Source organism: Chiloscyllium plagiosum, chromosome 6 (genome assembly GCF_004010195.1).
Source record: "Chiloscyllium plagiosum isolate BGI_BamShark_2017 chromosome 6, ASM401019v2, whole genome shotgun sequence".
In the NCBI taxonomy this organism is placed as follows: Eukaryota; Metazoa; Chordata; class Chondrichthyes; order Orectolobiformes; family Hemiscylliidae; genus Chiloscyllium; species Chiloscyllium plagiosum.
In genome coordinates, this window is record NC_057715.1 from 86867493 (window position 1) to 86882276 (window position 14784).

The 14784-nt window shown below is 39.0% G+C and overlaps 1 protein-coding gene across 1 annotated transcript in view; it reads left to right on the forward strand.

Annotated features, from left to right (window-relative positions):
• LOC122551064 (sister chromatid cohesion protein PDS5 homolog B-like) overlaps positions 1 to 14784 on the forward strand; it is a 200162-nt gene that overhangs the window by 151564 nt on the left and 33814 nt on the right. The window contains exons 19-22 of the mRNA XM_043692706.1: positions 1899 to 2103; positions 6845 to 6959; positions 10576 to 10708; positions 12063 to 12182. Of these exons, the coding sequence (XP_043548641.1) occupies positions 1899 to 2103; positions 6845 to 6959; positions 10576 to 10708; positions 12063 to 12182 (573 nt within the window). The remainder of the gene's footprint in view (positions 1 to 1898; positions 2104 to 6844; positions 6960 to 10575; positions 10709 to 12062; positions 12183 to 14784) is intronic.

The window sequence follows — 14784 nt, forward strand, 5'->3', positions numbered from 1 at the left end:
AGTTGCTAGGGTTATCCCTACTCCCCTTTTTGAACAAGGGAACCACATTTGCTATCCTCCAGTCTTCTGGGACTACTCCTGTAGACAAAGAGGACATAAAAATCAAGGCCAGTGGCTCTGCAATCTCCTCCCTTGCTTCCCAGAGAATCCTAGGATAAATGCCATCAGGCCCAGGGGACTTATCTATTTTCACCTTTTCCAGGATTTCCAACACCTCTTCTCTACATACCTCAAAGCCATCCATTCTACTTATTTGTGCCTCAGTATTTTCATCGACAACAATGCCCTGTTCCTGTGTGAATACTGAAGAAAAGTATTCATTCAGTGTCTCCCCAATCTCTTCCGCCTCCACACGCAACTTCCCCCTACTATCCTTGACTGGACCTATTCCTACCCTCGTCATTCTTTTATTCCTAACATACCTATAGAAAGCCTTAGGGTTTTCCCTAATCCTATCTACTAAGGACCTTTCATGTCCCCTCCTTTCTGCTTTTAGCTCTCTCTTCAGGTCCTTCCTGGCTACCCTATAACTCTCAATCGCCCCAATTGTACCTTCACGTCTCATCTTGAGATAGGCTGCCCTCTTCCATTTAACAAGGGATTCCAATTCCTTATTAAACCACGGTTCCCTCGCACGACCCTTTCCTCCCTGCCTGACAGGTACATAATTATCAAGGACACTCAATAGTTGCCCCTTGAACAAGTTCCACATATCATTTACACTCTTGCCTTGGAGTCTACTTTTCCAAGCCACACATCCTAAGTCATGCCTCACCGCATCATAATTTCCCTGGCCCCAGCTATAACTCTTGCCCTGTAGTACACACTTATCCCTCTCCATCACGGGTGTAAAAATCACCGAATTATGGTCACTATCCCCAAAGTGCTCACTTACCTCTAATTCTAACACCTGGCCTGGTTCGTTACCCAGAACCAAATCCAGTATGGCCTCACCTCTTGTTGGCCTGTCTACATATTGTGTCAGGAGACTCTCCTGCACACATTGAACAAACGCTGACCCATCTAACGAACTTGAGCTATAGCTTTCCCAATCAATATCAGGAAAGTTAAAGTCCCCCATAACAACCACCCTATTACTGTCACTTATCTCCTGAATCACCTTCCCTATCCTTTCAGTGCCCTTGAGGCAGCCTTCGGCTCACTGAAGGGGTTTCGTTTAGATTGAAAAGAGTTTGAGTTATATTTATGGAGAGATTTCCTTTTTCAAAGAAGTTTTTCATAAGAGTTTTTTTTCTTTTTATTGTGTAATGTGCACTATAACTGATAGGGATAAATTCTGAAGTGCTCTAATTAATAGAGTAACCCTGTCATTAGAGAGAGATTGTGTTATGTACGTGCCATTATGGTCTACAAACAGTTGAAATTGGTCATATCGCTGAAAGGGGCTGCCATGAGGTGGTGGCACTAGACTAGCAACCTAGAGATCCTGTGTTCAAATTGAGTAATGACAAGTTATGAAATTTATTGAATCTAATAATTTGTGAAAATCAGCCATGAAAGCTTGCAGATTACCAAAAACTTTCAAATTATCATAAAAGTCCCATCTGGTTCACTGATGTCCAGCAGTACATAATTCTACTGTCCCTCCCCATTGCCCCTAATGCCCTCAGTGTCTTTCAAGTGTGACCACGTCCCAAGAATAAACTGATTTCAAATTGCTTCACTGCATAATGTGTATGTTTGAAAATTTGTTCCATGAAGGTAAAATCTTAAAACATTGCTCTTCTAATTGTTAGCTATTGTATACGTGGGGAGGAGGTTGTGCATCAATGATGAATGTAAAATAGAGTATGCTGTGATACAAGTTTTAGTATTTCATTATTTTTAATCTTAGCTATTTTCTTTTGCCAATATCAATGCAATTGTTCATTTTACAGGATGAATGTTATCAGGTGAGGCAGATATTTGCACAGAAGCTCAACAAAGGACTTGCGAAACTACGACTACCACTAGAGTACATGGCAATTTTCTCACTCTGTGCAAAGGACCCAGCAAAAGAAAGGAGAGCACATGCCAGACAATGTCTGGTGAAAAATATCAATATTCGGAGGGAGTATTTAAAGCAACATGCAGCAGTGAGTGGTAGGTATTAACAAATTTCAGACAAGAAAATTGCCTGTTGTGTCTCAAGGAGTTGTAGTATTTTCATCTCCTATTTCCCTGAAGGAATGTGTTGTATCTTTTTTTTTCTTGAAATATATCATCTTTAAACAGGTAGTTATTTTTTAAACCAGTATATTCAGACATTTCAGTGTGGAAAATGTTCCTCCTTGAAGATCTTGGTTGGAATCAAGGTGTGTCGGAGGTAACAAAAATGGCTTTTAAAAAGTGCATGCAGCTATTCAAGATGCTTCAGAATATTAACTATAGAGTCATAGAGATGTACAGCATGGAAACAGACCCTTCGGTCCAACCATCCGTGCCGACCAGATATCCCAGCCCTATCAAGTCCCACCTGCTAGCACCTGGCCCATATCCCTTCAAACCATTCATATTCATATACCCATCCAAATGCCTCTTAAATGTTGTAATTGTACCAGCCTCCACCACTTCCTCTGGCATCTCATTCCATACACGTACCACCCTGTGTGTGGAAAAAGTTGCCCCTTAGGTCTCTCTTATATTTTTCCCCTTTCATCCTAGTAATCCAGGGTTCAAGGCAATTGTACTAGTAATCCTGGACATTGGTGTTCAATTAAATAAGCTGGAATATAAAGCTTGTCACTGGTAATCGTGACAATGAAACAATCAATCAATTGTTGTAAAATCCCATCTGGCTCAACTTAATGTTTTTTTTTAGGGGAAACAAGTCAACCATTCTTACTTTGTCTGGCCTATAGATGACTCCAGGGTCAAAATGTGTGGCGCTGGAAAAGCACAGCAGTTCAGACAGCATCCGGGGAGCAGAAGAGTCGATGTTTCAGGCATAAACCTATGTCCTCTAGTTCTGGACTCCTCGACCCCACGGAGAAGACTTTGCCTGTTTATCGGATCCCCTCGTAATTTTGTAAACCTTTGTAAGGTCACCCCTCAGCCTCCGATGCTCCAGGGAACACAGCCCCAGCCTCTCCCCATAGCTCAAATCCTCCAACCCTGGCAACATCCTTGTGCATCTTTTCTGAACCCTTTCAAGTTTCACAACATTTTTCCAATAGGAAGGAGACCAAAATTGCACGCAATATTCCAACAGTGGCCTAACCAATGTCCTGTACAGCCGCAACATGACCTCCCAATTCCTGTACTCCGTACTCTGACCAATAAAGGAAAGCATACCAAACACCCTCTTCACTGTCCTATCTACTTAGATAATTGTAAGAAAATTCTAATTTTGGATATTTCCATTAATTGTATGGTGCCTTCAGCTGCACTGCTTAGTGTACATGGTACATAGCATTTAATAAGCTTTACTTGATGACTGAAGTTGTGGTTGATCAGATTTTTAACAGTGACGCTATTGTGTACTATTTTGGTATCCACTTTATTATTATTGCCATTTTTGCCTCTTTCCCCTTTTGGGATAGGATGTGCTAGAATATACTCAAGGTGATTTTGTTGTGGGGGTTGCAGTTGATGCATCGACCAACTGCTAGTGTGGGCTTAAAAATCGGGAGCAGATTTTAAACAACTTCTCCTCATTCAATATCTGAAGAGCAATTTTTTCAGACTGTACTGTTTTCAAAATACCTTGATTGGCATGAGCTGGGTATGGTTTCAGCAGGTAATATAGTCCAAGAAAACCAATTGTTTAGATTTGATCTTTGGTCTTGGGAATAGGCCATTCGGACTATCAAGCTAGTTCTGCAATTTAATACGATGATGACTGACCAAATACCCCTCATGCCTTTTTGCCCACTGTATAGCCATGACCTTTTACGCAATTTGTAGTCAGAAATATATCAATCTCCACTTTAAACACACTCCAAGACTTAGTGTCCACAGCACTGAGGTAGAGAATTCCAAAGACTTTTGAAGTTGTGTCCTCTAGTGTTAGACTCCTCAACCAGGGTGATATATTGCCTGCATTAACAAATTTTTAAGTATTTTGTAGATTTCATTAAGCATCTTTCATTCTTTTGAAATGCCTAAAAAATACTTGCCCAGTTTGCCCAATCTCTCTTAATACTACAGTCCTGCCATTTTGGGGAAAAAAGTCAAGTGTGTTGCTGGAAAAGCACAGCAGGTCAGGCAGCATTTGAGGAGCAGGAGAATCGACATTTCAGGCCAGAGCCCTTCATTTTCCCTGATGAAGGGCTCTGGCCCGAAACGTCGATTCTCCTGCTCCTCAGCTGCTGCCTGACCTGCTGTGCTTTTCTAGTAACACACCCTCGACTCTGATCTCCAGCATCTGCAGACCTCACTTTCTCCATTCTGGGGGAAAAAGTCTGATGAGCCTTTGTATTCCCTTTATGGCAGTAATATTCTCCTGAGGAGAAAAAAAATAAAAACTGCGTACAGTACTCCCAGGTGTGGTCTTACCAGGATCCTATAGAATTGAAGTAAGGCTTCACTACTCTACTGAAATCCTCTCCGAATAAAGGCTGACATTCCCAATTGTATGATGCACCTGCATGTTAGCCTTCATTGACTTAATAATGATGTACAGGCCCCTTTGTGCATCTACATTTTTTTCCCAAATCTTGCCATTTAAGAAATACTTTGCACATCTGATCCTCATGCCAGAGTGAAAGACATAACATTTTTTTCAAATTATATGCTGTATGCCATACCTTAACTGCTCACTAGGCCTGTCCGAATCCTCCTGAAGCTGCTTTACTACTTCTACCAAACACACATTTTGCCTGTTATCTACAAACTTGGAAATATTATATTTGAGCCCCATATCCAAATCATTGATATACACTCTGACTGGGGCCCAAATACTGATCTTTATGGTCCCTCACTATTCAGTCTACCAACATGAGAATTACTCCTTTGTTCCTTTTGGGATTTTTTTCGGTCTCCTGAAAATCCAGTTATATGATGTCTCTTGATGCGGTTTACTAACTTTGTTTGTAACAACCTCTGAAATGCTCACAATAAGTATGTTTAGAAACAACTTCAATTCACAAATGCAGCAGCATCCAATTGGGAATGTTAGCCTTTATTAACCAACTGTTCATTTGTCGCATCCTTTACAATAGATTCTAGCATTTACCCTATTTGTGTTGTCAGGCAAACTGGCCTGTGGTTCCCTGTTTTATCTTTTGTTCTCCTCGTAAGTAGTATGGTGACACTTGCTAGCTTCCAGTCTGTAGGAATTATTCCAGAATCTATTGAATTTTGAAAAATGATCAATCATTGCTTATCTGCGGAGCGCTGTCTCCTGTCAGTCTGGGCATAAAGATGAAGTATGGATGTACCAATTTGCACTATATTGGGTAATGTGTTTGACCTGGCCACATTGGTTGTAAGCTGTTCTGAGATTAATTCAAATATTACCATTTAGTTTGAGAGTTGAGACTGCATGCTGCTTCACGAATAGATTAACTTTATCATCTAATAAGCTCTTCTTCCAGGCAGTATTGATTGCATCAGTACATTTGTGAGCACACGGAGCGAGTTAGAAAATTTTCCTCTCGATGGTCTTTCACCTGCTTGAAAATATTACACATGAATAAGTTGATATGGAAGATCATATAAAATTGAATGGAGTTCCCAATGTTGAACAGATCATCAAGATAACATATAAAATGAAGAATGGTCAATGGAAAAAGCAGATCTGTCCCTCTCTCCCTCTTTTCCTTCCTCCTACTGTGGAACCTTTTTTCTAAGCAGCTAACTTGCACCCTTGCTTTTCCTTCGGATGCTGATGTGCAAAATGCATTATTTGAAATCTTCATAGTTGTCACCTTGCTTAATACTGCATAGTAATCTATTCATTTTAGTACAAGCTTTAGCATTTTTTTATTAGCTTTATAAATTATAATTTTTTTTTGTATAATTTTAAAGAAATTTTGTGGCTTTGCACGAAAGTTGAGTTAAAAGTTTAATGTTAAAACTGTGTAAAACTGGAGTCTATGTGGTCTGTATGTTAGCAGCAAGTAATGACAAAGTTGAGGCGATTGCCTTGAAGAGTAAGCAAAAAAGTAAATGACATCTGAGATGAGAAAGAAATGTTGTCAGGTAGCACAGAAATAGACAGTCCATGCTGCACATAATCCCAAACTAAGCTAGTCTCACTTGCCTGCACCTGGCCCACATCCTTCCAAATGTTTCCTATTCATGTACTTATCCAAATGTCTTTTAAACGTTGTATTTGTGCCCTCATGCATCCATTCCTCGGGAAGTTCATTCCACACATGAACCGCCCTCTGTGTAACAAAAATTTGCCCCTCGTATCTTTTTTAAAGTATCTCTCTCTGCTGACCTTAAACATGTGCCCCAGAGCCTTGAAATCCCCCATTCTCGGGAAAATATACCTGCTATTAACCCTATCTATATCTCTCATAACCTTTGTAAACTTTTATAAGGTCACCTCTTAATTGCTTAAGCTCCAGTGAAAAAAACCCAGCCCATCCAGCCTTTCTTTAGAACTCAAACCTTCCCTACTGAGCAACTTTCTGGTAAATCTCTTCGGAACGCCCTCCAGCTACTCTGGAATATATTGAATTTAAGTTTGGACTGTCTGTAAAAGATGCTGACCACTGACATTTCCTGCGACCAGTCCATTACTCACCTCAGGGGAAAATATTTAAACTAAGTGAGTAAAGTCAGAACTTATGACACTTAGACTTGCTGTAGTAGTTGAGTGATTTCTCTTTTTCCCTGAATATTTTATTTCAAAACTAATACCCAATATTTTTTTCTTAATATGTGACTGCAGAAAAACTGTTATCTTTGCTACCTGAGTATGTTGTTCCATACACTATTCACCTCCTTGCGCATGATCCAGATTATGTAAAGGTGCAGGATATTGAGCAGCTGAAAGATATTAAAGAGTAAGTGGCCATCTATCTATACTGTTACATTGCAGTGTGAACAAAATAATTCTTAATTGTTGGTTTACAAACCAATATCTGTGTGCTTATTCTGTATATGTTATCCTAAAGTTGGTCAGCTCTATTGGCTGGACAGCTAGTTTGCAAAGCAAAGTGATACCAATAGCATGGGTTCAATCCCTGCACCAGCTGAGGTTTCTATTCAGGATTATCCTTTTTATCTTCTGTCCTCTCCTGAGGTGTGGAAACCCTCAGGCTAAATCACCACCAGTTATCTCTCTGAGAGCAGCCCCATAGTCTGGTAGACTATGACTACTTAGCATTTTATTTATAATCCTCTTAATATTTATTCTTATTTCCCAAATTACTGTGCATCCATTTCTGTTTTCTTCAGTTAGTTAATGTAATGGTTAGTCACTGAAACCTATCCACACAAACTACAGATTTTTTTTAACAACAGAATGAAATTTTGTTAAAAGCAAAATACCACTGATGCTGGAAATCTGAAAAAGAAACAAAGTAATGGAAAAGCTCAGCAGGTCTGGCAACATCTGTTGAAAGGGAAACAGAATTAACAATTTGAGTTCGATATGACTCTTCAAAATTAAGAGAGTTTGGAAAAGGTGGTGGTTATGTTTTTGACATATGGGAAGGAGGAGTGAATAGAACAAATTTGAGAACAAAAGGGAAAGAGGTTGTGAAAGGATTGATAGAAATGTAAAATAGGCACACATGAAGGTGTAAGAGAAAATGGTCTAACCTATGAACAACCTCTTTGTCTTTTGGTCTAGGCACCCTTCTAATCTGGTCTACTCAGTCCTTCTCCTCCTCCACCAACAGCATTAAAAAGCAACTTTTTCCAACTCGTTTTGGTTCTGAAGAAGTTGTATTGGACTCGAAACTTTTTAACTCTGTTTCTCTCTCCACAGATGCTGACAGAAGTTTATTACCCTCCTCTGTGAACTGCAGCTAGGAGAGAAATTGAAAACCACTTCGGTGTCTTCTAAAATAATTTTTTTTCAATAAGTTGCACAATTCTACGTTCATCTGAACTGGAAATGAAGCTAATAGCTTGAAATGTTTAGCATACAATAAATCCAAATTATAAACAGCTTTCCATTACCAGTACAGGAGTCTGCAGTCACTTCCTTTATGATCAATGTTGGATTTAGGCTACTGTTCTGGAAGAACTCCACATTATCAAAAATGATAGTATGTGTATATATAAATTATACATCTTTCATCACAAAATTGAAATGCACTTCTATTTTGAAATGATTCTTGATTGACAAGGAAATCAAAAGATATCGGTAAAGTTGCCATAATCCTACCAGACCATAGTCTGCTCTCTCTGAGGGAGATGACTGATGGTGGTCGAACCTGAGGATCGTCATGCCTCAGGTGAAGGGAGAGATTGAGAAAGAGGGTCCTTCATGATACCTTCAACTAATGTGGGAATTGAACCCACAATATTGACTTTCCTCTGTGTTGCAGGAAGGTGGAATTGATGTCACATTCATTTCCTTTGGTCTTGTCAAACAGCAAAGCAGGGGGACTGAATGGCCTACTATCTGCGCCTAATTTGTATGTTCCTGTCATGATTGTAACAGGATTGCAATAACTAATTAATTTATATTTCTTCTTCAGTGTTTCACAACCAGTTAGTTACTTCGAAGTATAATAAGACCATAAGATGTAAGAACAGAATTAGGTTATTCGCTCGTTGCATCTGTTCTGCCATTGTGAGATAGTAGCTGATCTGATAATCCTCCACTCCAGGCTCCTGTCTTTTGCTATAATCCATGATTTTCCTTACTGATTAAAATCTGTGTATCACGGCTTTGAATTTAACAAACAGCCAGCCTTGACAGTCCTCTATAAGAATTCCAACACTCTGCAAGAAGAAATTACTTCTTGCAATCTGAAACATGCAACCTCTTATTTTGAGATGATTCCCTCTGGTCCTAGATTCTCCCACGGGGAAAACAACTTTTCAGCATGTATCCTGTCAAGTCTTGTGTGTTTGAAATAAGACTCTTTTTTTTGGTTTTTATAAATTGCAACTAGTACAAGCCTGTACTATTCAACTGCTTCTGGTATCAGGCAGGCAACACAATCTTCAGGACTTTTGCTCATGGCTGCATGGCACAGTATCCATTATGCCATTCCACCGCTACTACATTGCTATTTCCATCACTGAGGAAATAGTGTGGTGTGCTGTCTGCAGTTCACACTCCAGCTCCTCACCTTGGATCTAAAGTTCCTCAAGCTGCAAACCCTTATCACCAATGTATTTCCAGCAGTTTCCTCATGTTGCAACAACACATCACCTGTCCTGTCATCATTGTCATATTTGATTTAATTTATCAGTTATGTAGTTGGTATTCCCCACTCTTTACATTTCACTAATGATATTTCGCTTTTAGCTCAACATGGCTCTATTCATTGCAGTGAAAATTGCTGGAATTAAAGCAGACTCTTTGGAAACAAATCAGAGTTGACATTGTGAATGATGACAAGTCAGAATTAATTTTCATCTTAACAATAGGATATTGCTTTTAGCCATGAGCTTTTAAAACTCAAAGAGGGAGTTTTAGTTGAAATAAGTGAGCTCTCATTCTTAAAACTTATTTTTCATGATGCCCTTTTAGAATTTAGCAAATGCTAAAGGTTCAGCACATTTTTTACACTTAATTGTCAGAACGTGGTTGACCTTTTAAAATGTGACAAAAGTAAAAATAATTTCCTTATCCCTTTAGGACAATATAATCATGTATTGGTTAACTAATTTTAATATGCAACTTCTTTATTTAAAAAATGTATTTGAGTCCTGGATAATGGAATTCTTGTGGACAGTTCCTGATTCTGATTTGGATGTTGAGATTAAGATTTCACACTTGTAAAGCACAGGACCTACATATATTCTTAAATCCATAATGTAGCCTAGAATAGGAATAACCGCTACTGAACCCTTCAGATTAAAAGAAGTACCGATTGAATTTTTTAAATTGTAGTGGGCAGAATATTGCTTCTATTCTTTTCTATTATTTGGGACTGCATCTGAAAAGATGCAATGATAATTCCAGCCAATTCGAGGAAAGAAAGAGTTCATGTTAACATAAACTTAACACATTTCTCAAATGTCCCACATTGCGTCATATCCAGTTAATTAACTATTTGCATACAAATAGTTGTCATTTGATTGTCATAACTGTTGTGAGGTGGTTTCCGTTTGAAGGATTTTATTCTTTTGAGGTGGGAGGAAGTTGACTAAAATAGATGAGAGCTGCAATTTTCAAGCTGCCAGTAATATTTCACTTGAGGGCCATTGCATGGGAATGTTTTGAAAGCTGAACAGTGATTCACATGACCACCAAATAGATTTCCTACTGGCTTGAAAGAATAGGTCATGTTATTGGTTATGAAGACTTTTTTTGTATTGAAAGTTTTAAAATAAATGGAAGTTTTCAGTTGCTGTTTTATTACTTGCTTCCACTTCAATCCAGAAATGAGTATGTGAGTTTTAGTCTTGTTAAAATTGGAAGTTGTTCATCTTATTTCAGAAATTAGATTTTTAAGAAATATGATAATTTGTCACTTTCTTGATTTTTGATAGATGTTTATGGTTTATGCTTGAAATACTGATGGTTAAGAATGAAAACAACAGCCATGCTTTTATCAGAAAAATGGTGGAAAACATAAAGCAAACAAAAGATGTTCAGGGCCCAGATGACCCAAAGATGAATGAGGTTCGTCTTTTATATTTTGCAAATATTTTGAATAATTCATATAAAGCATTTGAGATTTTCTAGATAGTAGCGTGTTATTTTACTGTGATAACATATACAGAGGGGTCCGTTCAGTTCTGTTGGCTGGACATTTGGTCTGAGATGCAGCATGACCAGCTGAGGTTACCTTGAAGGATTCCCTTTCCAACTTCTCCCCTCTTCCTGAGGTTTTAGACTCTCAGGTTAAATGACCACCAGTTGGTTCGTTCTAATGAGAACCTCCTGTGCTCAAGTCAGAGAATGGCAACTTGAAATATATGCAAGCATGAACACATTGAAACAATCTTAGACATTTTTAGCACAGAAGAAAGCAATTTGTTCCTTTGTGTGTATGCTAGGTGAAAAGTAGTTATCCAGACTTCCCACTGTGCAGCTCGAAGGATACAAGACCACATGTGATGAATGTGTTTCACTGTACCACCCTCTAAGGCAGAAAGCTACAGACATCCACCAGTGAATATATTCCTCATCAACTCCTCTTTTAATCTTTCTACCAATTATTTTATATCTATGCCCGGTAGTGACCCCATTAAGGAAAATGGCTCATCATCATCCGATGAGTCCCCTGTAAATTTTGTACTCCTGAGTCATTGTTGAAGTGTCACTATAAGTTCCCAGCTGATAGAAATATTGGATAAGTCAGATTCCAGAATGGAACATACACTTAAATGCATATCATGGAGCTCAATACTGCTGCCAGTGTACTTTTCTAACAAAAGAACTTAAGCTCATTGCAGAAAAGAAAACCTTGAACTATATTATAAGAACTATTGGAAGAATATCATTACCAATATCAAAGTGAAAGATCCACCCCTTCTTACTCAGCAATACCCTTAACAGTTACTCAAACCACCGTAAAGTGTTGCCCATATCTCCAAGCTAAGCTTCCTGCTGAAGTTGCATAGCTGAATTTGTTTACTATTGCCAAATGCACGCATGTTCCGTAGATGCTATTTTCTTTAGTTAATGTTTGCCCCTGAGACCCTTAAAGAAAACTGCTAATGTAACTCACAGCTCACTTTTGATCTGTGAACTCACATTTTTAGCTTGTAAGAGATTTGCTGTTCAGATAGCTCCAGAAGAAGAAGGTTGACTTCTACGGCAATCAGACGCTATTTTCGTGCCCCCCACCACCACCTCGCTTGCTTGCTCTCTGTGAATACTTTGGTCAATATCTATATCAGTAACCATTTAACAATACTATCAAGAAATATTATTTATGTTCAGATAAATGTCTAGATAACATCCACTTGGTAACTTAAATGTACTTTGAACATAATTAATCTGCAAAGCTTACATCTGTGTTTCTTTTTAGAAGTTGTACACTGTTTGTGATGTTGCGATGAACATTATCATCTCTAAAAGTACGACATACAGCCTGGAGTCTCCAAAAGACCCAGTCCTACCTGCTAAATATTTCACTCATCCTGATAAGGTGTGTACACTTGATGAATTTTAGTAAGTGTCACTTAATTATCTAGAAAAGGTTCTCTGCTCATCGATAACTAAATATACATATCTTAATTGCATTTTAACAAAAACAAATGAATACATATTAGGTGTTCAGTTACATGTGTATCAGCTTGCAATACTTTTCCAGTTTAATGCATTAATCCGAAAAGGATCGTGTGAAGGAAATATCATATTGCATTACATCATGCTTGCACAAACATATTTCTGACCTGCTTGAAGTCATTCTCCAAAAGGTTTTTGTGCATGTGGAGCTTTGGGTGATGGGTCAGGTGGAGGGCCTTGGCTGACCATCTCTATGCTTGGTCATAGAATCATAGAGCTGAATGGCATGGAAATAGACCCTTCGGTCCAACTCGTTTATGCCAGCCACATATCCTAAATTAATCTAATCCCATTTGCCAGTATTTGGCCCACATCCCTCTAATCTCTTCCTATTCATATGCCTATTCGGATGCCTTTTAAATGTTGTAATTGTACCGGTCTCCACTACTTCCTCTGGCAGCTCATTGCATACACTCACACCACCCACTATGTGAAAAGGTTGCTCCCTTTTAAATCTTTCCCCTCTCGTTTTAAACCTGTGCCGTATAGTTTTGGACTCGCCCACTCTGGGGAAAAGACCATGGCTATTCACCACTCATGATTTTATAAATCTCTAAAGGGTCAAAACTCAGCCTGTGACACTCCAGGGAAAATAGCCCCCGCCTAATCAGCTTCTCCTACCGAGGAGACAGTGACCTAGTGATATTATCACTAGATGTTAATCGAGAGGTCCAGCCAGGTCCTGGGGATCGAGGTTTGAATCCCATCACAGCAGATGGTGTAATTTGAACTCAGAACAATCTGAAAGTAAGAGGCTAATGATGACTGTGAATCCATTGTCGATTGTAGGAAAAACCCATCTGCTTCTCTAATGTCCTTCAGGGAAGGAATCTGCCATCCTTAACCTGGTCTGGCCTACATGTTACTCCAGACACACAGCAATATGGTTGATTCTTAACTGTCCTCTTGGCAATTAGGAATGGGCAATAATTGCTGGCTTGGCCAGCAATGCCCTCATCCCATGAAGAAATAATAATAAAAAAAAAGTCCAAACACTCCAACCCTGGCAACATCCTTGTAAATCTTTTCTGAACCCTTTCAAGTTTCACAACATCCTAGAGCAGAGAGACTAGAATTTCACACAGTATTCCAAAAATGGCCTAACCAATGTCCTGCACAGCCACAACATGACCTCCCAACTCCTATACTTAATGTCCTGACCAATAAAGGCAAGCATACCAAATGTAGCCTTCAATGTTCTGTCTATCTGCGACTGCAGTTTCAATGAACTATGAAACTGCACTCTAAGGTCTCTTCGTTCAGTAACACTCTTCAGGACCTTACCAGTAAGTGTACACGTCCTGTCCTGATTTGCCTTTCCAAAATGCAGCAGCTCACATTTGTTTAACTTCTGTCTGCCACTCCATGGCCCATCGGCTCAATTTTGGTGTTATCTGCAAAATTATTAATGAAATATCATATGTTCACATCCAGATCATTTATCTTAATGACAAAACAGGAGACCCAGCACTGATCCTTGTGGCCTCCAGTTTGAAAAGCAACCACCCTGCTATCATATAGTCATCTGCTTCCTTTACTCTTCCTCCTCTAATCTGTCTTCTATTTCAGTTCTTGCTTGTTGTATTACTGGAATGTAGTTTGGCCTTACATGCAAGTTAAACTTTCAGCTTGAACAATACCTGGGCCCCTTGCCTATATCCTGACCCTGTCTGCTGTTTGTTTTGATCAATGAGAATGGATCTTCATATCAATTTGACTTAGCAGGAAAGTGCAGAAACATCCAAGTCTAAAGTGTTCGAATGGAGTACGCTTTACGGCTGAGGTTCTGCACTTTATTTACTAAAATTTTAAAATAACTTAGTATGGCCTATAGCTCCTATCCCATTGCTGCTATGACCTTCTGAGTTTGAGTATCTTACTTTAACATAATAATGATCTAATTTTACTCTGGGGTTTAGATTATCACCTCGTCCCTTCCAATTAAGCTTTTTAAATATTTATTTGGAGAATGTGGGTGTTAACATTTATTGCCCATATCCAATTATCCTTGAGACGGTGATAGTGAGCTGCAGTTTTGAACCGTTGCAATCTTTTGAAGCAAGGACACAGACACTGTTGTTAGGACAGGAATTTCAAGATTGTGAACCAGCAGCATTAAGTAATGACAATATAGTTCCAAGTTAGGATGTTGTATGACTTTAAGGGAAGCTCGCATGCAGTGATGTTCCCATGCATCTGCTGTTCTTGTCCTTCGAGACCATAGAGGTCATGTGTTTGGAAAGTGCTGTCACAGGAGCTTTGGTGAGTTGCTCCAATGTATCTGGAAGATGGTACACACTGCTGCCAATGTGCATGAGTGTGAAGGTTGCGGATGCCGTGCCAGTTGAGCACGTTGCTTTGTCTGAGATAGCGTCAAGCTTCTTGAAGTACTTTTGGAGTTCCATTTATCCACTGAAGTGGAAAGCATTCCATCACACGTTTGTGCTTTGTAGATTGTCAAC